General features: G+C 40.3%; 1 protein-coding gene across 2 annotated transcripts in view; it reads right to left on the reverse strand.

Annotated features, from left to right (window-relative positions):
• Positions 1-1,016: 1,016 nt before the first annotated feature.
• Positions 1,017-25,408, reverse strand: part of LOC127570261 (LIM domain-containing protein 1-like) — a 40,341-nt gene continuing 15,949 nt past the window's right edge. For both annotated transcript variants that reach the window (XM_052015612.1, XM_052015611.1), the window contains exons 3-9: positions 22,433-22,534; positions 15,916-15,983; positions 14,574-14,636; positions 13,218-13,348; positions 9,647-9,698; positions 7,507-7,575; positions 1,017-2,199 (exon numbers count right to left, since the gene is read on the reverse strand). In XM_052015612.1, the coding sequence (XP_051871572.1) occupies positions 2,065-2,199; positions 7,507-7,575; positions 9,647-9,698; positions 13,218-13,348; positions 14,574-14,636; positions 15,916-15,983; positions 22,433-22,534 (620 nt within the window). In that variant the 3' untranslated portion in view covers positions 1,017-2,064. The remainder of the gene's footprint in view (positions 2,200-7,506; positions 7,576-9,646; positions 9,699-13,217; positions 13,349-14,573; positions 14,637-15,915; positions 15,984-22,432; positions 22,535-25,408) is intronic.

Below are 25,408 nucleotides of genomic sequence, written 5' to 3' on the forward strand. Positions count from 1 at the left end.
AGATTGAGACACACAGCTGAATGCATTTGAGGGGAAGCTGCATCACGCAAGAGAGAAAGTGAATATTCACCATGGACTTGCTGGACCAAATATCCCATTTCTATGCTGTAAAATTCTATGTAATGTTACACAAAGTTGTTTGAATGAGAGTAGCTTGCCATGTTTCTGGCCAATATCTTTATGCTTACTAACTGGACATTAATTCTCTTAATAAAACAGCACCCAGATGAGAAACTTAGAATTGAATTTGTAAATCCAGCTATTGAATAAGAACAAGAATAATAAGGTCACGAACCTGAAATGTAACTTTGTCACCACAGATGCTACCTGACCTACTGGATAATTCCAGCATTTTACATATTTATTCCAGTTTGTTGCTTAAGAATATTGCAAGATCCAGCTCTTCCCTCACCATTGCCACTCTGCACCTCTCCCTCCAATTATTCCTTGCACCTCTTATTCCCATCCCCCTTTACCCCCCCACATCAAATCACTTCTTGCAACACCCCAAGTCCACGCTAATCTGTGAAGAATACATTTCAAATCAGTTTCATTCGTTTGGCTTGATCTGCTGCATTTTCAGTTTTTCATTTCGAGTTTCAGTATCAGCAGTTTGTTTTCCATGAGACAGATTGAAAGAATTGGATTCTCTATGTTTGGGCTTGCTTTGAATTCCTTTTGAGATCAATCTAAATGTAACCACCCCCACATTCCCCTCCAATTGTGACTGTTTTCATCAATTACAATATCATAGCTAGATATGCTATATTACTGTGCATAGTGCATGAATATTTCATTAGTCTGCTTCTAATGAGCGGAATACTTTGCTCCATCAAACAGGAATAACATTTCACCAGTATGCAAGAAAAATCTTGCTAGAATAGTTTCCCCACATATTTTGTTTAGAGAAATTTTGGTGCCATAATGACAATTAAAATGAAAAAAAAACAAGTAAAAAAATTAAACCACCACCCTATATAACAGCACCAACCCCCTGCCCCACAAATAACAAAGCATTTTTTTTAAAAGGGGGTCATCTGTTTATTTTTAAGACAACAAATTGCAATGTGTACATAAAATGCGAGTACATTTCAGACAATTTTTAAAATGGAAGTTCAGTTTAGAGTCTTCTCAATTTGTTCACTCACTTCAAATTTTTTGGTTGTTTAAAGTATTGAACATTAAAATACATGCAGGGTGTTAGAAAATCTCAGAACTGTGGAAAAAGTACAAATTAAGCATTTTCTAAATTCATCCTAATACTCTAGGAGCCCTCTTAAAGTAACATATTTCTTGAAAATACTTTTTTTTTTACAATGAGTTTCCAATATTTTAGAGTGCCCAAGATCACAACTGTAGAACATCCAGAGATATTTTCAGGGAAGGTTATGTGAAAAAAGGAAGCCAGTTTTTAAACAGTCCATTGCCAAACAAACTCTGGAATAACTGGAAACAGCTGCTGTTTAGCCTGGAAAAATATATTGTTCAAAATCAAGATCCTTGGTGTGATATCAATCACAATTATGTCAAGAGATTGTCTTTTTACAATTGAAATACAGAGCCCAAGTCTGAGCAGAAACCAGCACCAATGACCACATATTTTTGTAAATGTTCTATTGCAATTATTCCGAGCCTGCCACATTAATCTTGCACCAGATCATTCCTCGCATATTCTCTTGGGAAATAAACGGCACAACAAATTCTCTATCTCAATGCATGCAATCACTAAAATTGAGAATCTTTTGCGTACTCATTGCAAATCTAATTGAAATAAGACCTGATCCAACAATAGATGTCTGCAGTATCACATTTAAGTAAAAAGGAGTTCCATAATGGATCAGCCTTTTCTGATCACTTAGAATATCCTCAAAATGTTTTGTAAGAAAGCATCATGTATCAAAAGCCAAAGATGTCCCATTTTGCCTTGTCTCTCTCTGAAACCCACAGGCAGTCACACACAATGTTTGCTTGGAAACCTTGGATTGCCTTCGCTCTCTGGGCATTGTTGAATTGCAGCACTTCACCAATCTAAATGGTCTTGCAACAAGCCAGTCATTGGTGCACCTAGTATTTAGGCTGGTAGATGGAGCTGGGCGTCTCACTGTCAATATGTTTTAGGTGGCAAGTGTGACAAAGCAAATGTCCATCCAGTGGATAGCAACGGTGATCCTCCTCGTCATTCAGCTCCATACCACAGTCCTGGAAAGGCAAACATTGACCCAATGTTAGACTGGATGAAAAATTGCAATGGAACAGCCTGGAATTTTCTCACATCACCGTGTGGAGCAAAGGACAATGAAACTACTCATTTGTAGACTGGAATACTCAGTTGCCCAAGAAGCAGGATTAAGGCACAAGGGGAGGAAGGTCAAAATGAAACTGAATATACTTCATGATGTCACTGAAGATTCTTGCAAATTTCTACAGATGTACGGTGGAGAGCATACCGACTGATTGCATCATTGCCTGGTATGGAGGCTCCGATGTGCAGGATCGAAAGAGGCTGCAGAGACTGGTAGACTCAGCCAGCTCCATCACAGGCAGAACTCTCCCCACAATTGAGGACATCTTCAAGAGGCAGTGCCTCAAGGCAGCGGCATCCATCATTAAGGACCTTCACCATCTGGGACATGCCCTCATTACTATCATCGGGGAGCAGGTACAGCAGCCTGAAGACCCACACTCAACATTTTAGGAACAGCTTCTTCCTGTCTGCCATTAGATTTCTGAACAGTCCATGAACACCACCTCATTATTCCTCTTTTGCACTATTTATTTATTTGCAACTTAGTCATTTTTATGTCTTGCACTGTACTGCCGCCGTAAAACAACAAAGTTCACGACCTACATCAGTGATAATAAACCTGATTCTGAAGGATGTTACAGGATTAGAGAGGAAGCAGAGAAAATTTACAAAAGACATTGCCAGTGTTGTCGAAGCTTAGTTATGAAGAGAGACTGGCTTGGTTGCGGTTTCTTCATTGTAACAGAGGAAGCCAATGGAGATTTAATTGTGAAAAAGAATCCTGGATATGGTTAAGAGTAAAGTCCATTCCCATTCGCAGCAGGTTAATATTCTGGGAATATAGATTTAAAGTAATTGACAGAATAATTAGAGGTCTGTTGAAGAGAAATATTTTTACCAAAATGACAGGGCCCTGGAACTCTCTGCCTGCAAGGTGATAGAGACAGAATCTTCAATACATACAAAAGTACCTGGACAAGCACTTAATGTGCCATAGTGTACAGAGATGCTGGCTGAGAGCTAGGAAATTAAATCTATCTGAATAGCTCTTTGGTGAATGTGGACACAAACGGATAAAATGGTGGCCTCCTAGGGCATGAATATTTGAATTATGCAAGAGTGTTTGGGAGCTTGCATGAATTATAACCCTAATTCTGTGATGAAAACATGTCCCTGTTCACAAGCAAGATCTGCAGGGTATTGCTGGTTCCAACCTTCATTGGGTACTTTCCCACCCTATGCTCTGGCAGCCACATTTGTATACAAAAAAATAAGTTTATAATCCATGTGGCAGTTCACAAGCTATTACATGCAAAGGCTTGCTGAGACTTCAGTAGAACATGCTCCACAAATCCAACTGATCTGGATATATTTAATGTTTACATTAAACATATTAAGGATCCTCAAAGCAGAGAAGTAAAAGTTATCTATTGCCATGTCCTGTTGCAAAATGGCACAGATTTAAGCAAAATTGCTATAATGAGGCAATGACAAAAAAATAGCCACAGCAAATGGTCAGAATTTGGGACGCATCATCTGAAGTTTTCTAACATGTCAGATTCCATCATTCCATTGAAGAACATACGCGAGGGGTACGTTTTTTTTTACTCAGAGTGGTGGATGCCTGGAATGCGTTGCCTGATAGGGTGATGGAGGCAAATTCATTGCAGGCTTTTAAGAGAGGTTTGGATGGGCACATGAATGAGGGGAAAATGGAGGGATCTGGGCATTCTGTAGGTAGGTAGCTATGTCAGCACAACACTGAGGGCAAAAGGGCCTGTTCTGTGCTGTACTGTTCTATGTTCTATCATGTGTCTATCCAATTCCTATCAAGGTAACTTAAAATGACAGAGAGAGAAAAAAAAATCACAGTAATGCCAGGATTGAGTAGAAGGGTGTGACTAGCTGGATTGCTCTTCAGAAGTGGCAGTGGATGAATATGCCTTGCTCTGTCATGTACAATTCCGAGATTACAGAAAGGGTGCTTATCCATGCTAGGCTTCCAAGGATGCCAGTACCCCTCCCGTGCCTTGCCCAAATTCCTATGCAGATCCCAGACAAATGAGCTCCATTGCAACAGTATAAAGTCCACACACACAACACTCTAGCAAGGATCTTCAGGCAAGAACTTCCTCTCCCTAGCCATGGAGCCATTCAAGGTGGTCGAGATTAACACACCCTGAATACCTACAAAGATTAAAATACTGATTTTACTCTGGTATTATCAGTTGTCAACATTGATGGATATAATTCTCAAAATTCTCTGGTCGCCATTAATACGTTTATTCCCACAGAGTAATTGATGTTGCAATTGAACTTGGAGGATGGAAATTGTTAAGAGGGAACCTGCAACACCTATCATTTATTAAATGGCAAAGTATACTTCTTTTGCCATTAGATTAGGATTAATCCCAATGATTCAAGTTTACATAATGAAAGAGTTAAAATTTATTCCACAAGTACTCTAGGTTTGACACCAATTTACTGTCAGCTGAGATGACTAAGTTGGCATTTATATTTTTTAAGTGCCAAGTGGTTAGCTAGATGACAGAAGCACAGTATTGGTAAAACAAGATTAAAAAGCACTTGGCATCTGTTGCTTTGAATAAAATCCAACCATTCCTCGCAATATTCTCATAACCCTGTGTATTCTTTAGATTTAGGCGAATGATATACCACCACTTTGAACAACAAGGAATGATCTGATTGAAATCTACAAAATTCTTAATGCTCTTGACAGGGTAAATGTAGAGCTAGTGTTTCCCCTGACTGGGGTGATTAGAACCAGGGGACCGTCTCCAAAACAAAAAGGGGTCAGCTAATCAGGACAGAGATTTCTTCACCCAGAAAGTAATGGATCTTTGAAATTTTTTGCCCAAGGGGACTGTGGAAGCTCAGTAACTGGGTATATTCTAAATAAACGTTGATAGATTCTTAGATATTGAGGGAATCAAATAATATGGGGTTGGTGCAGGAAACTGGCAACGGAGGTAAAAGATCAGCCATAATTTTATTGAATGGTGGAGCAGGCATGAAACAAGAATTTTAAGTTACATTGGAGGTTATAAAGGCAATGTCATTTGTTGGGTGGTTTAAAAACATGGGTATTCTATATAATGCGATTAAAACCATCAACCTGCAATTAATTTTCATTTAATTTATAGATTACATCCACAAGCTGTGTAAATAAATAAATAATTAAAAAGGAATCGCCTCCTGGATCTTTTGCTAATCATTAAAAATCTGTGTCCCATCTTTGACAGTTCTGCTAACTAGTAGTTTCTCTTTTTGATCTATTTAATCCCATCAAGATTTTGTACACCTTTATCAAATCCCACTTCAAATGTCTCTGCTTTGAGGAGAGTAACCCTAGATTCTGCAATCTATCCTAGTTGTGTGCTGTTGCATTCATATACAGATATAGATAGATATTTATTTATTAGTCACATGTACATCAAAACACACAGTGAAATGCCTCTTTTTGCATTACTGGGAATGTGCTGGGGGCAGCCCGCAAGTGTCGCCACTCCTCCGGCGCCAACATAGCATGCCCACAGCTCCTAATCTGTATGACTTTGGAATGTGGGAGGAAACCAGAACACCCAGAGGAAACCCACGCAGACACATGGGGAGTACGTACAAACTCCTCACAGACAGCAGCCGGAATTGAACCTGGGTCGCTGGCACTGTAACAGCGTTACGCTAACTGCTACACTACCGTGCCACTATAGTTTGTAGTATCTCTGATGGTTTGTAGGAATAAATCTACTCACAGAATATCTTTATGCAATGGACATTTGAGAAATGATGAACCTCATTATTCCTTTTATTCTTGAATCTTCCAATATATTAATTAAAAAATTTGGTAGATACGTTCCTAACAAACACACAATGAGAAGTAGCAATCAGCGATTTGGCCTGATGAGCACGTGCCAAATCTGTAGAGTACTCCTTTCTATTCTATTCTTTCCCAAGAAACCTGCGTCCTTCCTGATCCCAGATCTGCACCTGGATTTCAATCCATTCTAGTGCTGACTTGCATCCTTTGCATTGCTCTAAAGTTGACTCAGTAAGACTCAGACAAAATATAATGCAATGAATGCTTAAATCTGGGTCTGATCTGGACTCACCAGCCTGGGCTTCTTAATGCTCCAAGTGGGCTCTTTGTTCATCTGCCCTTGGAGCAGCTTTTCCAAAAAAGCTATATTTGGGGCGGCACAGTAGCGTAGCGGTTAGTGCGACGCTATTACAGCACCAGCGATCAGGGTTCAATTCCCGTCGCTGTCTGTAAGGAGTTTGTACGTTCTCCCGTGTCTGTGTGGGTTTTCTCCGGGTGCTCCAGTTTCCTCCCACATTCTAAAGACGTACAGGTAGGTTAATATGGGTTTAAAATGGGCGGCGTGGACTCATTGGGCCGGAAGGGCCTGTTACCACACTGTAAATAAAATTTAAAAAATATATATTTTTTGACCTGAGCATTGTGTGACTAAGCCACATAATGGCCACATGGGTGCATTGCCAGTTTCCTTTACTCCACATTGGCATCCACCCAATGATGAAGCAAAGGAAACAGCAGTGCACAAGAGACTGAAATTGGAGGAACTGCAGAAATCTGAGATGGTTAAAGAAACTAGGGAAAGCCCATGATGACATTTGAACATAGTGAGAATTTTAAGTTACATTATCAGTTAGGAAAGCAAAGTTGGGTGGTTTGAAAACACTATTTCATTGTTTAACAGTGTGATTAAAACCAGTTAATTTTCATTTAATTTACTTAACAGCCCTTATTTAAGTTCAAATTTAAATGGCCAAAATCACAAGAGTATGTGAACATATTTTGTTACTGGGCTTGTAATTTGGAGGCAGGACTAATGGCCACCCTAACAGCCGAGGATTTTAAATTCACTTCAATAAATGTGGAATTAAGAAGCCAATACCATTAATACGAGCCACAAGACTATCTATTGTATTTTAGGTAACAAAATATGTCATCAGTAGCATGTCTGGCCTCTGAGGCACCAGAACACTGTCAAGTGGCCACTCAGATCAAGGGCAATCTGGGATGGACAATCAAGTCTAGCCCTGTTTGGTGAGTGAACTTTTTAAAAAAAAACTCAAAAGAAGAAAGATTATCTGTGAGAGGTACGCTCACTGTCTTTGAATAAATACATGTTTAACTCTTCTGATAAATGTTGGCATTCATTCATGCTGGGTTTATGGTAAGCAGATTCTTAATTTTCTTGCCATTAAAATAGACATACCTCACAATGATAGCATTCCACATGGTAATCCTTATCCATGGAAACAACACGAATTGTTTCATCAGAGCCCTGTAGATATAATGAAGTGTTCATATACTTAAATGTTAACTTCCTCTCCTTTCAAGATCCTCATATTGCACGACGTTTAGACCAACATGAGCATTTGTATAGCAAGTTGGGATGTTCTCCAGCACTCCCCACAGTGCTTGCTTTGGGAAATACACTCACAATTGTAATAGAACATAGAACATGACAGCATAGTACAGGCCCTTCGGTCCATGATATTGTGCCGACATTTTACCCTGCTCTAATATCTATCTAACCCTTCCCTCCCACATAGCCCTCCATTTTTCTATCATTCATGTGGCTATCTAAGAGTCTCTTATATGTCCCTAATGTATCTGCCCCCAAATTCCAAGCTAATAAGAGGGAAAGCTCAGCCAATTTGCACACAGTAAGGTGTTAATAACCAGGTTTTTTTTGACAATGATTTGTGCAAGGGGTATTTACTGGCTAGGATATTAGGGGTAACTCTCCAGTTTCTCTTCAGAATAATGCCATGCACACTCAAGTCCAAGTGGAAAGGATAGACGGGCCCTTTATTTTGCAAGTCACCTGACAATGCAGCACCTCTCAGGTCTGCACCGGAATGGTAGTAGAAAACTTTCTGCTCAGGTCACTGGAGCGAGACTTGAACACACAGCCTTCTCATCCAAGTGCTATCCATTGAACCATAACTAACAGGAAACATTCAAGATCAGTTTGCACAGAATGTCATGAACCCTTCCATTGATCTGGCACACACTGGTCACCATCACAGGACACCGGATAGAATGATTCTACATTTCTATTCCCCACAAGATTCACAGACTTGGCACTGACCATGGATCAAACAAACCTCCTGCAAACTGCCTCTCATGGGGCAACAGATATTAGAACAAAACAGACACATCAGATAAGGGAAATAGTCATTGATGCTACGTGCACAAAATAACTCTCACCAATTTTGCATGCACTTCTGCAAAAGCCAAGATCCACATGTGAACCAATAAACAAACAATGGCACTTCACTTAGTGACCTAGCAGTTGTTTGGATGGCAACTGGACACTTATGGCCATGTCTTGTAGCCCTGCATCATACAACTTTTGACACTCCTTCATTTGTATTCTTGGTCTCTAAGTGCTCCATTAACCCATTGACCAGATGACCTCTACAACTCATCCTTACAGCAATGCAGGTCTTGCTCCACCACAGATATTCCCTTTGTCCTAATTGTGTTTCTTCCCACCCCCATCTTCTCTGAAACTAACTTTTTTCCCTTTCCCAGTTCTGACAAAAGTGTTCAACCTGAAAAGTTTACTGTTTCTCTCACCACAGATGCTGCCTGATCTTCTGAGTGTTTCCAGTATTTTCTGTTTTCAGATTTCCAGCAACTGCATTCTTTTCCCCCATTTCCTTCTTTCCCCTATTTCCATCGCAAGTTCTTCATCGTGGCTGGGGTTATCTTTCGTTTATTCATTCATGAATGGTTAGCCTCATGAGGTTAGTATTTATTGCCTGTTCTTAGATGCCCTTGTAGCTTCCTGCACCATTTTGGGGGCAGTTAAGACTCAACCACATTCTTCTGGGTCCGGAGTCACATACAGATCAGATAAGCAAGTCAGTTTTCCTTTCTGAGAAGTCATTCATGAACCAAATGGATTTTTATGACAATTTGGTTGTTTCATAATCACCTACTACTAATAACTTGTTCTGATTATTTAATTGACAATTAAACTGTGGAGTGATTTAAATTCATTTGGATTATCCGAGCATTGGGATCTAGTGATTTAACCACTATGTCTACACATCACTTTTAGTGAATATCCAGAATTGTCACCGTCAGCGCTGGGGAGGCTGGAGATCAGAGGACAAAAATATATACAATTTTCAATAACTCAGTCAATCAAGGCCCTTTCACTGACTTGCCAAGTGACTACACAGCAAGGCTGGAAGGTGGTCTCTTATTGATAAAGAGCTTCCTTCATAGCCCAGCATGGCATGTGCACAATGAATCAGTAAAGTATGCATGCTCTACCTGATCAGCAGTTGAGTTGAATATTATACCAGAGAAGAAAATCTTTTCAGTGCAATACTGACCTCTGCTGGAAGAATAGCTTGGCCACATGCTGCACACTTCGGAGCCAATACTCTGAAAGAAAGAGGATGCATCACTTGGGACATATGCACAAAGTTCAGATGTTTATCACAGCACCGGATGCATCTCACACCCCATATTATGCCAGAGCTGTTAAGTGTTTTAAATGGTGCAGTATTTTATGATTAGTTTTAGAGCGCTGATTAAAGTGTCATCAATCTGAAATATTACCAACTTCTCTCTCCACAGATACCACCCGACCTGCTGAGAATCTCTGCATTTTTCCACTTAACTTGCATTCATTAGTACTTTTTCTAACCACAGTCCACCCCAAAACATTCATTGCCATTGAAGTTCTTTTGGAGGGGACTCATTTCTGCAATGCAGAAAACAACATATTTCTACTGGAACTATGATCCCACTGACTGTCAATTGACACCTCTGAAAGACCCTTCTGAACAGATTTTACCATTCTTTTGCTTCCTTCCTCGTTGGGTACAGATTTCCAACCAGCAGCCACTAGATAGTAATTAGATATGGAAACACCAACCTTAAGCAAAGGCAAAATGCCCCTCAACTACCCTGCCCAAGATTAGCTCATACCAGTCTTACAAAACCAGTTATCTTCCAAAGCAGGACCTGATATCCATGTGCCACTTTATTTCTGAATACTTTCTGCAAAAAAAAAATCAGCAGCAATTTGGGTCAGAGTATCCATTCAATCTGTCCTACATTACTTTCAGCACCACAGAATAATTAGTAATCCAAATGGACACAATCATAATAAATCATATCTGAGCAAGCCATGCATGTTTAATATTAGTTAAGTAGGTAATGTGCTACAGGAAAACTTCTGATATAACCCAATAAAGTCTGTTGTTGATGACACTTCAGTATGACTGGCTTCTGGTTATTGTTCATAATTATAAGATGTTAATGTTGGGTCCACAAGCACACACACAAAATTATGTGCATGCACAGACAAAAATGCACACACAAATACACACACTCAGAAACAAATGTGCCTGATGAAAAAATATTCCATTACTGCTTTTCCACACATCTAAATGGAGGCTCTGCAAAAGCCAGAGACTGTTTGTGATTAATAAGCTCTCCCACTGGGATTGACACAGAGGGGGAAAAAAAAGTTTCAACTCTGTTGAAAAGTTATGATATTGAAAAATATCCATTAAAAATACTTGTTATTCTAATTAGACCCAGATGGTGGCAGCAACGTTGTCAGCTTGTTATTCACTTTATATAGACTGTCCAATGGTGTCTGAACAGCAGTTGTAACTGAACAGTCAGTAACACCAGAAACCAAAAAAAAGGTGATGCTGATTATCTCTCATACTCCCCCTACAATAAAAGAACAAATGATATAATATTCCAAAAGTCAATCAAGGAAGCTGCGAACCTTCCATCACAGTTGTAGCATCAAATGGGAAGGTTTATCAACATATTCTCTCAAAAGGAAATTCAGGCAAATTTTATAAATTTAGGCTCTTGGCAAGAATCTTCAGTACCAAAAAATATTGATCCAGAACTGGGTCCAAAGCATCTTCCATCTATAAACATGCAGGTTATCCTCCAGAGGATATCTGTGGCAATGTCTGAAGTACATTCCTAGCATGCTAAATTCTGACCTGGAAACTATAATTGTTAATACAATGTACAAACGCGAGCTGAGGACGAACTTGTTCTATTACATTTCTTTTAGTCCCAAGCTTGGTCACATCCTCCATGACCTGATTTTGCAAAAACTGAAAATGTTTTTGCTCCAAACTATTTTGGAATCTTATGCTGCTAGCATCACATTGGGCTGCCCTGCCAACACGGACCACTCCTTCCCTCATTATCCCAACTGCATCAGCCAAACTGAAAGAAAATGCTGAGAACAGAGGTCAGGCAATAAGTTTTGATTTGGCCCTGATGAAAGTTCATCAACCTGAAAAAGTTAACCCTTTTGCTCTCTCCACAAATGCTGCCTAACTTGCTGCATGTATCTAGCATCCACAGTATCTTGTTTGATGATACAAAGATAAAGTTAGGCCAATAACTTAGCAAGTCAAAATGGGGTTTTGTTGATCATTTAATAAAACCTACTCTCTTAGTTTATTTGCTTCAACCACATTTAGCTTGAAGGAAGGAAGTAAATGAATGGTAAAATCCATGTTCAGGAGAAGGGTCTTTCAGAGGTACCAATAACGATACCTAGTTCTTAAGTCCAACCAACATTATTGAAAAAAATGAGGACCAAGTCCTTGGCAATATCCATATCTATGTTTTTCATTTACATTAATGCAAGATCAGCTAGGAGATAGCTTTTTTTTTAAAAATACTGACTTTCCTATGGATTCTGGATGATTTATCTATTTTAAAATGTAATCAGAGGTAAACAGCAGACAGATAAGTCCCAATTTAACAGGATAGTATTAAGATTCTAACAAAAGCATTTGTTTAAATTCTCTCTGGCAAAGCTAATAAAGGTATCATCCAAGTAAGTTATGAATATTTCTTTCCATCACTGCTTATTTAGACAGTATTCCACTGGTAAGTTTTGCACCAATTCCAGGATACTGACCCAGTGGTAACAAAGGCACAACCATCTATGTCAGGATAGGAACTTGGAGGTAACAGTGATACCAAAATACGGCCACACTGTCCCCCCCCCCCCCCCCCCCCCCCATTTCCAATCAAAAGTGGAAAGGTCAAGTGGAGGGTGATGCTTTTGGAGGAGAGGTGGTTGAATATTGACTAGCAACTCTGGAACAATAGGGATAGGCAATGATTGCTAGCCTCGTTGGTGATTCCAGTAGGTAAATTTTAATCCAATCTGATCTTTTGTTTTAAAAACTATTATAGAAAGGAGGAAACATAGAGTTGCAAATAAGTGAATTTTCCTCAGAACCAGCAGAAATGGGTTGCGGTGTCCTACATTATGTTCTGGGTTCTGTGCTGTTTTCCATATTTAAATTTTACAGATCATTGGAGCCAGCCCTTCAGTGAAATTGGGACACACTACAACAGACAGAAGAGCAGAGGTTTGGAACTCTTTTGCAGACATCAAATAATGCTTGGTCAATTACTAATTTAAAACCAAACAGATTTTTGTTAACCAAAGACATTAAGAAGTGGAGGTGAAAGGTGGATTCAAGGAGTTATTGCATGGATGAAACATTATCTAATTGAACAGCATAACAAGCTGAAGGGCTCCACACCTTCTTTCTTTGTATTAAGAACAGAAAGTCCTCAAGGTGGACTGTAGAGATGATTGAGTTTCTGCAGCGTCCAAAATGGAACTCCTTTTAGGGCAATCCTTTGACACAACTCCAACTTCCTATAATCAGCAATCAACCTGAAGCTTCCATGGACTATGAAAGACAAAATTCACAAAACAGGGCTCCTGCCTTCCAGTGAAAAGCCCCGCAGAGCAGCCTTGCCTTGTAATCAATACAGCAATGCAAGGAAAAATAGACCATGCATATCCTTGCGGATGGCAATGAGTGCACACAAGAGTGAAAGCAAAAACATTATTTCAGTATTCAATCAATAAATGAATGATGCTCTTACTTATGGTAATCTTTGATGCAGTAAATCTTGTTCTCTGTATCTACAGTGAACGGCACCCCATCTAAGCACTCATTGCAGATGACACAGCGGAAACATCCAGGGTGATAAGACTTGCCCAGGGCTTGGAGGATCTAACACAGAAAACATGAATGATTGGTAAGAGACAGGTTGCAGTCACTCTGAGGGGAAAAGAATTAAAGAATTCCTGCAATGTCTTACAAGTCACAATATAGTGTACAGTTCAACTTTTGGTAACAATTTTTAGGGATATTTTCCAATGTCATAGCAATTTTAAATAAACAGCCATTTGAGTCTGCATCAGATATAGTTAATTCTGTTGAATAGTCATCAACCTACAATGTTAGCTGTTTTCCTTTCTTCAGAGATGCTGTCTATTCTGTCTTTTCAGATTTCCCACAACTGCAATGTTTTATATCCCAGTTCCAGAACTTCCCCCCCTTATCTTTTGCTCACATTCATCTCCTCGTAAAAGATTAGTTGGAATGGACGGGCTCTCATTGCCTTCTCTGCTGCTGCCACCTGGTAGAGCTGTTGTCTCACAGTTACAGTGACCTGGATTTGATCCTGGCCTCTCCCATTGTCTGCGTGGAGTTCGAACGTTCTCCCTGCGACTACGTGGGCTTCCTCCATACACTCCGGTTTCCTCCCACATCCCAAAGACATGCAGTTTAATAGGATAATTGGTTAGTAAACTGGCTCTGGATGAAGTTGATGGGAATGTGGGACAATTAAAAGAAGATTAGTGTAGAATTAGTACAAATAGATGTTTGATCTTTAACACAGATTCAGTAGGTCAAAGGTCACGTTTTCATGCTGTATGACTATGATTCTATAAATTTCCTAGTTCTAATCAGAGTTAATTGACTTAAAATGTTCAACATTTCTCTCTTCAGTGGTGCTGCCTGAACTGCTGAGATTTCCAGTAATTTTTAAATTTCCTATTAGAATTATATCTGCCTCTCCAGTTTAAAAACAAACAATAATGATTCAAAAGAAAAAAACTTCTCAAATTCAAAAGTAAAAAGTCCTATTTAATGATAGTTTACATGGTTTCTGTTTATAAATAGCTTCAAAATTCCTGGCAAATATCCTCTGTAAATGGAGCCCATGCTTTGATGTTTTGGGTTTCAAGATGGGTATACAGTGAAGAGGCACAAAGTAGAAGTTGAATAGTGAGAAATTCAGAGGACATTCCAGAGTTAAGGATTGTATATCCCTGGGGACAGGGGACAAAGAAGAGTAGGTTACCATATTGTTAAAGGTATGCAGTGAAATTTCAGAATTAACAAGAATGCCATTTCCAACAGAGAATGGTGTATTTCTATTTTAACTCACCATGTCCATTATCAGGTGGCCACAAGCAAAACATTTGTCGGCAGACTGCTGGAAGCCAGAGTACTGTGGAAAGAGAGAAAATGGAGTCACTGACTTGCATGATAACATCCCACATAAGCAGGAAAACACTGCCTTTAGGTGATAGAGGTTACAGCACAGGATAAGTGGTCCAGAACCCCAAACTAAGAATCTGGTGAGACCAGCTGAAATCACCGTCTTGGCAGAAGGGGGAATTTTACTTCAGTTATTTAATAATTCTAGAATAAAGTGCTGATGTCAGTAATTGTGAAAATGGAACAACCAAATTGTTATTAAAAAATGCATCCTTTAGGAAATAAAATCTGCGGTCTTCACATGACTTAGATGACCACAAATCCAGAGCAACGTGACCGTCTCTTAACTACTCTCGGAAATACCCTAGCAAGACGTGGGCGATTATGGGCGAGGAATCAAAGCCAGGCTTGCCAGGAAGGACCACATCCCAAACACATGGGCACTGAAGAGAACTCAAATGAGGCTGAGACTACACTTCTAGTGAGACTAGCGACCTTCAGATATTCCATCCAAATTCGCCAACTGGATAATTGTTAACCCCTCAGGCGTAATGAGCCTTGAGTATAGCACCAGGGTGGGGTTCTTTGAGATTTCAAGAAGATTGTTGATATTTCCTAGTTACTTTAATTATTAGCACCTCAACTGTTTATGGTACATTTAATTCCTCTGTACCAATGAACAAAGCACTCAAGACACACACTGCCCAGGTGCATCTCAGTGCATTCAAAGACACATGGATCTTGCACACTGCAAATGACCTCCCACCTGAAACATGCCACAATGCCAGTGCTTGGATCAAGATTTAGCGACTTGCTGAGGCCCAACCAACTTGTTTGCACTGGGCAATGGAGTTCAGAAATCTGCTCACAAATGTTCTATTCATTCCGCACATTGAGATGGAGATGGCTGGGTGCATGCAACACATCTTGATGAATACACGCAGTGGTAGGGACTCAAATAACAGCAGCACTAACAATATGCCTTTACATGGCATTTCCAATGTAAAACAGACATCCCAGTGTACTTGATAGGAACATTATCAAACAAAATTGGACTTCCAAGCTGGAAAAGGAAACGGTAGAGCAGATGGTCAAGAGGTAGGTTTTGAAGAGCATCTTAAGAGATGAGAGTTCAATAGGGAAAGAGGTTTGGGGAGGTAATTTGAGTAATTAGAACTTAGATAGCTGAAGGCACGGCCTGCAAAGCAGTAGTAATTCAATTTGCAGATGATCACAGAACTCCAGGCTTGCCTGTCATTACCAAGCTGCCACATGGAAAAGTAACTCACCAGAAAATCCTCCTCGCAGTATACCCTCCCGTTTACAAAGTAGAAAGCTTTGCCTCGCAATCTTCTACCTATGGAAATGTACAAAGTTAAAGGATCAGAAATAAAATGGATGAATGCATATTTGATTGATATACGAAATAAAGCCAGGTTCAGAAAAAACATATCAGCAAGACCACAATCTGAAAGGGAGTGTTTGTCTTGCAGTCAGAGAGTGGTCACTTTAGCAGTAACAGCCAATTGCAGCAGGTGAAAGGATAGCTTGGAGGAAGAACACAAAGGTTGTTACAAACTGGGTTTTGATTAGATCTACTTTCCTCCTACTAACTCTCACTGCAGTCAACTTGTGGTTGAGGCATAAAAATTATCATGCCAAGATCAACAAGCCACAGATTTCTCATGAGAAATGGGCCAATACCAGACTTTGCGTTCTTTCTAATAAAAATTGAGCAGCTTTTGTCCTACTGTGTTCTGTCTGTCACCTCTTTTATGAAAAGCACTTTCACAGCAGTGTGACTTGTATACAAATTGACAATGGCCATCGGTAATACCTCCAACACCCACAGTGTGATTCACAAGTCTCAGAATCAGATTTATTATCGCCGACACAATGTGAAATTTGTTGCCTTGCAGCAGCAGTACAGTGCAAAGACATAAAATTACTAAGTTACAAAAATAAATAGTGCAAAACAAAAAGGAATAACAAAGTAATGTTCATGGACTGTTCATAAATCTGATGGTGAAGGGGAAGAAGCTGTTTCTGAATCGTAGAGCATGGGTCTTCAGGCTCCTGTACCTCCTCCCCGATGGTAGTAACGAGAAGAGGGCATGTCCTGGATGGTGAGGGTCCTTAGTGATGGATGCTGCCTCCTTGAGGCAACACCTCTTGAAGATGCCCTCGATGGTGGGGAGAGTTGTGGAGCCAGCTGAGTCTACAACCCTCTGCAGCCTCTTGCGATCCTGTGCATTGAAGCCCCATACCAGGCTGCAATGCAACCAGTCATGATGCTCTCCACTGTACATCTATGGAAATTTGTAAGAGCCTTAGGTAACATAGTGAATCTCCTCAAACTCCTAATGAAGTAGAGCTGCTGGTGTGCCATCTTCATGACTGCATGAATGTGTTAGGCCCAAGATGTAAATGCTTTGGTTTTCAATGCAATCTTCCCAGTGTGCATAATGAATTCTGAAAATTGAAGTGTAGCCTATTTGAGAGTACACACCCAGGAGGAATTTTACCAGTCTCTGGATCTTTTATACTTAGCATAAAACAGCCCTAACGTGCACAGCTGCACTCTGTACACCTTCACTAATATAAGTGGCATGCAGGAGACAAAAGCTGTATCAGTATTTCTTTTCCTTCAAGAGAATGAAGGAAAAGCACTAAACAGGAGATAAATGCAAATCCACAGCAACACACAAGATGCTGGAAGAACTCAGCAGGTCAGGCAGTGTCTATGGAGAGAAATGGACAGATGACGTTTTGGGTCGACACCCTTCATAAAGTTCTTTTGCCATACAAGAATATATGAATCAGCACTAAATCAGTATTAGAACAGATTTACAAAAATTAAATATTAATAAAAATGTGTTTCTGCATGGAGGTAAACTCCATTAATCTGGCACAGTCAGGACTTCAGTGGTGCCAGACCACAAGGTTTTCTGGACTATTAGATGCTATTCCCCTTAATACCCCAACACACTTAACTTACTTTTTTTTCCTCCCAGCTGTTACACGGTGGTGTAGTAAGTTTTCCAGTGAACCTGGGGAGCTTAAAAGGGACAATTGGAAACATCACCCAGTCAGCCAGATGCCAAACCTTCAGGATTTCTGAATAACCAGGTAGCAGAGTATTGGAGTTTAACTGTACTTCCCATTTGTACAACAAGACTCATTGGGGGCATTTAAGAGGGGCTTGGATGGGCACATGAATGAGAGGAAAATAGAGGGATATGGGCATTCTGTAGGTAGGATTAGCTATGTCAGCACAACATTGTGGGCCGAAGGGCCTGTTCTGTGCTGTACTGTTCTATGTAAGACTCCCTGTTGATACATTTGGTCACACATTCAGGCATCAACTTTTCTGTTCTAAATTCCTGGCTATATTTATGACAAGTTTTATTGTTAACCCATCAGTACAGCTCAGTGATCCGATCATAAAAAGCTCATTTTAGATGATCAGTAACCAGGATTTTCAATGCACAGAATAAATGAATAAACTAAATGATAGCATAATTTGCAATCTCACTGCAAGTTTTCCAACAAAATACATCATGTGCCTTTTAACTTCTCCTTTGGGCTGCCAACTTGGCAGCCTGAGCAGCTCCCAAGTAGCCTGGACTTCGGCTCAATCTTGGTCCCAAGGGCTGCAATTTCTCAGGATGCTTCAGCAGCCATCGGTTGTATGGCTTGGGGGGTGGGGTGGTGAACGTGACAGCAAAACAGTGCAAGAGGGAAAAGGTACCAAAAGAAACTAAGAGTAAATGAAAGGGAGAGCAAAAGGATACAAGAGAGAACAGGGAGAGAGCAGGAAAGAAAGGAAAACAATAAGAAAAAAAAAGGAGATTGAAGGATGAAACATATGGAGGAAAAAAGTGAGCTGATAGAAAGAGAAAGAACACTGTCTTTTTTCAGTTAAAATCAGTATGACTGAGAAGTTGAACAGAGGCTAATCAATTATATCCTTGTAATTCCAAAACTGCCTAACACAAATTATGATGGGAATGTGATCCATTTCACTTAACTCTCCCTCGGATTGTCTTTTGATACATAAAAATCTGGCTCTCAGTGGGCCAACTGCGTCATCTCTATTTTTAACCAATAGAGAACAGCTAATCTTGGTCGTAGCCAACAACAGCAACTTCTTTCACATCCCTTGTGAACATTCCAGAATGCTCCAAACTTGTTGGGATGTGGGGGAAGGGAACTGATGCTTCAAAAGAAGTGCAGCTGCCTACATACACACCACACAAATGAGTGGGTGGAATGTGAAAAGTCAGTGCCCGCAAGAGCAGGTTTCAACCTGCAGCAACAATGAAAACTTTAAAATTAACCTTACGCAATCCAATGCCACCATGATTATTTTATAAACATCTTGACCCTGGCTGTAGAGCTCATCTTCCCCCATAAAGGAATTCATTCCTCCCTATTTGTACTGAAAGGAAACTTTTTCCTCTCCTTGACCAAGGACTCAAATCTCCTGGAGGCCCCAGCAAGCTCCCCAGCACTAGTCAGCAGGGAGTACAACAGTAAAGGCGAGGACTGGAATTAATGACACTTTGCTGGTCCAGTTCCTGGTCTGAAATTCCCATTTGTCTCACACTCCAATTCCCATGGAAATCATTTGGGAATTTTAAACACACTGAATCACATCCAGAACCATTTGTACCCACATTTTCCATCATTCATGCAGGTTCAAGATTGTTTATCCAGACCATTCCCTGCCCACAACACTAGGACCACTCTACATGTGGACCTCATGAGATTTAGGCAATTCAGGAATGATCTTCAATCCCTGCTTATTTTATTGTTGGCACTCTTTCAGGGTTTGTTACATCCCAAGAACAGGAAGGGAGGTCCCCTTGGCAGCCCAATACTGACCCCTCAGCCAACAACACTTAAAACATTGAACCTGGCCATTATCACACTCTTTGTGGAAACTGGTTGTGCACAAACTACCTCCATGTTTTCACCAACACAGCAGTAATCAGACTTGAAAACTCTTTTTTTGGATGCAGTATAAATAATAGATCTTAAACTTTGGAGGGTATTTATTTGGGGAGTAGAAAAAGGATGCCTCATGAAGATATAATGTTCAATAGATCATGGCATGGTGCAGCATTATTGTGATCACATTGCCTCCACATAATCCTTGGAGCATCTTGGCTTTCAGCTGATGGGATCTTAATTCAGAAACCAGCCAAATGTGACAGCAGAAAAGTACAGAAAGTGTTAATTAATACATCAACAGTTGTTGATACTCCTATTCATCACCACTTCTGCCAACCCTCCTCACACTGGTTGCAACACACACAAACTATGGATGTCCCGAGAAATATTAGAACCCCATTCCATTGTAACCTGGTCACACTTTAAACATGGTGATATCTTCCACCACTTTATTTGGAAACAAAATGTCACAGCTGTCACTCTGCACACAAAGAGCTGATTATCGGTACAAAAATATATTTATATCAAAATTTATGTCTACTCCTTTTCATCACTATATCAGTTTAATTCAATCCTCACATACAACTAGCAAACCTGCTTTTAATTCATGCGCGTGATGCAAGTGCTACTGGGCAATAAATGCTGGCCTTGCCATCACTAATTGACTTCAGGAAGGTGGTGAGGCACCTTCCTAAACTGTTGCAGTCCATGAGGTGGAGATGCTCCAACTGTTGTTAGGTAAGAGCTCAGGGATTTTAATTTAGCAACTCAGAAGAGACTTCCTCAGATAGGTTCAGCATCCCAGTTTAGTCAAGCTTTAATCAGCTGCTACCACTGATTTTTTTTAAAATTCATTCTTAGAATATGGGCATTGCTGGTAAGACTGACATTTATTTTCCATCTTTCGTTGCCTTTAAACTGAGTGGCTTGCTGGATCACTTCAAAGGGCAGTTAATATCAACTTCAGCAGCGAGTCTAGAGTCACATGTAAGCACAACAGGGCAAGGATGGCAGACATCCTTCCCTCCCTTAACTACTGTAGTCAACTTCAGACTAGCCTAACATGTGACTGTTTTTTCCTGAACTGTATAGTTACGTTGCATCTTAGGAACATAACCGACACGGCCAACCATTGTATAGTCTGACCTGAACACTAAATGTTTGAGCTCCATCATACTCCACCAAGAGACAAAATGTTGGAAATATGAATACAAGAACAGGAAACAAAGGCACTTGTCTTTGTTTTGGACAAACCTTAATTTGCTTTTTTGATTGACATACTTCACTATGGAACATCGAGGACTACGCTTACTAAGACCTCTGATCTTTCAACTTCTTTCCAAGTGACTTTAAACCATTCATGGAATGGAACAATACCCATTTCCCTTCATGGGGGCAATACGTCATAATTGCTTCTATTAAATTTAAACAACTTAATAGAAACAATTACCTGTTTTGTTGTAGGTAAAATCCCCTGCCAATTTATCTTTTTCTGTGTCTGCCACCTTCATACACAGAAAATGGAAGCAGGAGTAAGTCATTTGACCCTGCTCCATCATCCAATATGATGATGGGTGACCATCCAAATTCAATACCCTGTTCCAGCTTTCTCTCCACATCCCTTGATCCTTCTAGCCCCAAGGAAAATATCCAACTCCTTCCTCTTTATATACACACACCCACCTTTCATTTGCTTCCAGAAAAAAAACAATGCTTTGACTTTAAAATTCTCCCTCCCCATAGTCTCACCCTTTCCCTTCTCTGTAAACCCCTCCTCCCCGTGAACCTTTAAGATCTCTGCACTCCTCCCCATCTAGTCTCTTCATCATCACCAAATTTAATCACAATTGAGGTATCAGTAGACAAAATGTAGTTTCAAGTTGGAGTTTCAAAAGCCATTTGGCTGTTCATGAAATCAATGCCATGTATCTTCAAGTATAGGAAACTGACTCAAGGACTGGAGAATGGCATGATTTTAAAACAGAAGGATACAGAGTTCTTAAGATAGCAGCATTAACACCATTATCAGCAAAATGCAGTCCCTTCTGAACTTGCTCCAAAGACAAGCCCTTATGCACTGCTAAACGGACCCTAATTTAAGTACCAAATTATGGGGCTCATTTTATTCTGTCACATAGATTAATAGCATCACAGAAATATTAGCATGTAGTATCCTGGAATTTACAAGTGTATGGCATGAAGCACAAAAGCCAGGAAATTATGCCGAAATTACATAAAATTTTGATCCCAACTGGAATGTCGTCTCTGATTCTGGGTACCACACTCAAGGACACAAGTGAAGGGTTTGGAAAGGGTGCAGAATAAGATTTACTGGAATAATTTCAAAGATAAGTTATGTGGAAAAAAACAAAAAGAGATTGTTCTCCTTACAGCAGATATCATAAGAGGTATTTAAGTCCTAAAGGCTGTGGATAGAGTAAATAAGGAGAAACTGCTTCCAAGGGGCAATAAACGGAGTATTCAAATTTAAGTTGACTGGCAGAAAAGAAGCAACAAAAGAAAATATTTTGTTTTGGCAAAGAACAGTTAGAATATGGAACCATGTGCCCAATAAAAGAATAGAAACAGATTGAATAGCAACCTCTAGGAAAATTAGATAAAACTTTGAGAACATTTTCAGGAATGCAGAGAATGAAGGATCAGATGAAGTTGTTCATCAATAGATTAACCACAGACTCAATGGGTCAAACTTCTTTGCTCTTTGAAATTTGGAAAGAATCAAGGGGGTATTGTGTGGCACAATTCTTCAAACATCAAATCCCAAACAAAGTCATCAGCTGTCATCCATGGAATCAATCAGAATGCATTCACTGATGAAGTATTACTTACTGCAGGCACTGCAGGTGAAGCAGGTATCATGGTATAGGTGCCCCATGGCCTGACACGCCTGGTGTGCTCCGTACACCGCTTTGCTGCACTTCACGCAAGTCCCTGGAAAACAGTTGAGAAGAGATGCTCACTTCAAATGACCACAGCAGGAATTTTACCCCCATGATTGACCAGTATTCAAAACCGTCCACTGTTTGCAGAATTAATGAAGGAAAAAAGGTCCACTTCACGGAAGACTGATAATTTATGGAAATAATTTTCAACAGCCCGAAACCTACAGTACACAACCATTCCACGTGCTCTGTGATCTCACTGATTCTTAACTGCTGCCTGAAATTGCCCAGCAAGCATTCAGTTGAAGATTAATTAGGATGGGTTTCCCAGAGATTGACATAACATGGATCTATAAAAACTGGATGATGGAATCAGGGTGGAATTGATTGGAATGCAGGAAGAAACAAGATTAGTGTAAATGGGTGCTTGATTAACATGGACTTGTTGGGCTGAAGGACCTGTATCCATGCTGTTTGACAACAACTAGGTTAAAATGTTTCCATCTTAAATTATGTAGAACTAATATAAAACAAATCATTGATCCAAATGTCATCTACCAAGAAACTGGAGCAATTTGGAAAATGGTAACATTCTATCGTTAGAGATTGGCAAGGGTACCTTCAGCAAAAAGGAAATATCAAAATATTATGCAGAATGATATTTTCAAATAAAATATCCAGTTTCACAAGAAAATTGTCAAATAATTCAAGTGAAAGGTTTTACATCCCACACCCCCCCCCCCACCTACCCCAAAAGACATACATCTAATTTGGTTCTGAACACAATGTATTAATTATAGTCCATACTTGAACCCTAAAGCAATGCCATACCCCATCCAGGAGTTCTTCTGACATCTGTGCTGTGAACCATGACTCATTGGATACATTTTAGATCCACAATTTCTTATTCCAAGACAACTGGTGTACAAGAAAAATCTGAGCAGTACTGAAGGAATCTTGTAAAGTAGGAGGCGGCTCCCTTTGGACAAGACATTAAGCAGAAACCCTGCTTGCTCTCACAGCTAGGTGCAAAATAAAACGACAGAATTTTGAGGTGTTCAGCCCAGTTTCTTGGATGGTATATATCCCCCGATCAAGATCTCCAAATCAGATTAGCTCTTCCTTACGCAGGGCTGATTGTGGAAGCTGTGTGCGCGCAAAACTGTCTACCATTTCCAACAAGGTTTTCACTGACTGTAAAGTACACTGGCACACCCTGAAAGGCACAATACAGATGCAAATTTTTAAATCCAAAAGAAACTACTTTCTATTCTCTAGTCCCGGCAAGCCCAAACACATGGTAGAGTCAGACATTCAAGGAAAGGGTGGCACAGCTGGTAGAACTGCCTCATAACTCCAGCAACCCAGCCTCAATCCTGACCTCCAGTGTTGTCTGCATGGAGTTTACATTTTCTCCCCGTGACCACAAGGGATTCCTCCCATGTCCCAGATATGGGCAGGCTGGCAGGTTAATTAACCATGTAAATTACCCCTTAGTGAAGTTGATAGAGAAGCAAGAGAATAAAGTGGGTTAGGGTAGAATGCGTGTAAAAATGGGTGCTCGACAGCCAGCAAAGATTTGTTGGACCAGAAGTCCCGTTTCCATGCTTCATCTCCCTATGGCTTTGACTCTGAAACGTCCTCCAGACCAAAGCATCCGTTCTGCTAATGCAGTGCTGAATTGGAGAATCTCATTAGAATAAACATGGCACAATGCCAGTAGAGAAGGACATTTGAGGGGAGGTATTAAGAACATCAAACACCAACTACATTGACACAAGTATTTGGTACACCAGAGAAGGAATGTTGATTTGTGCATTTGATTGAAATCTCATAGCTACTGCTGGCAAATAACTTTGAAAGAGCTCAAATCAAATGCTCGCACCCGACATTAAGCACCACGGACAGTTTCACGTCAAGGCTTAGGAGATGCAATAGAAAAGTGGCAGCTTACTGGACTAACAATGCAGAGACATGATCTGAAAGTACCAGTTCAAATCTTACATGACAGCTGAAGAATTTAACTGAAGAATTCCTCCAACCTGGCGGCATGGACATTGAATTCTCCAACTTCCAGTAGCTGCTCTCCCTCTGTCCCTTTTCTCTCCCCTCCTGATCCATCTGGCCCCATCACCCTCTTTCCCCTCCCCCACCTCTCCACCTGCCCATCACTCACACACTCCTCCCACCGGTTCCCCTCCCCACCTCCCTCCCTTAATTCCATGCTCCACCTTCCTCTGCCATCAGATTTCATTATCTTCTGCCCTTTGTCACTTCCACCCAACACCTCCCAGCTTCCGACACCAGTCCCACTCTCCCCCTCCCTCCTCTGCTTATCACCCCCTCACCTAGATCCACCTATCACCTGCTAACTCTTGCTCCACCCCTTCCCTCTAGCTATTTCCCCTCTATCTTTCAGTCCAGATGGTCTCGACCTGAAACGTCAACTGTCAATTTCCCTCCACAGATGCCGCTTGACCTGCCGAGTTCCTCCAGCATTTTGAATGTTGCTGAAGAATTTAAATTGTGAGTTAAATAAAGTTAGAATTAAAGTATTATTGATGATGATGACCATGAACTTGCCTGGATTTAAAAATGCATCTTCAATGGAAAGAATTCTATGTCCTTATCTGATCTGGCCCTTGCGACTCCAACAACATGGTTGGGTCTTAATTGCCCTTGAATTGGGTGGCAGAGCTCAATCAAGGACATTAAACATCAGTCGTCAATAACATCCACATCCCATGAATAAATGTAGGGTGAATTTAGGACACTCCTTTTTAAAAAAGCTTTATTTAACAACACTGTCTACCTGCAATTAATAAATATGCAGATATGCAAGAGCAGACACCCTGATATGGACAGGAGAAGAAGGGTGTAAGCATTTTTCAAAAGAGGGCGTCACTTGCACAAGAATCACTGA

The sequence above is a fragment of the Pristis pectinata genome, chromosome 5 (assembly GCF_009764475.1).
Source record: "Pristis pectinata isolate sPriPec2 chromosome 5, sPriPec2.1.pri, whole genome shotgun sequence".
Lineage (NCBI taxonomy): Eukaryota > Metazoa > Chordata > Chondrichthyes > Rhinopristiformes > Pristidae > Pristis > Pristis pectinata.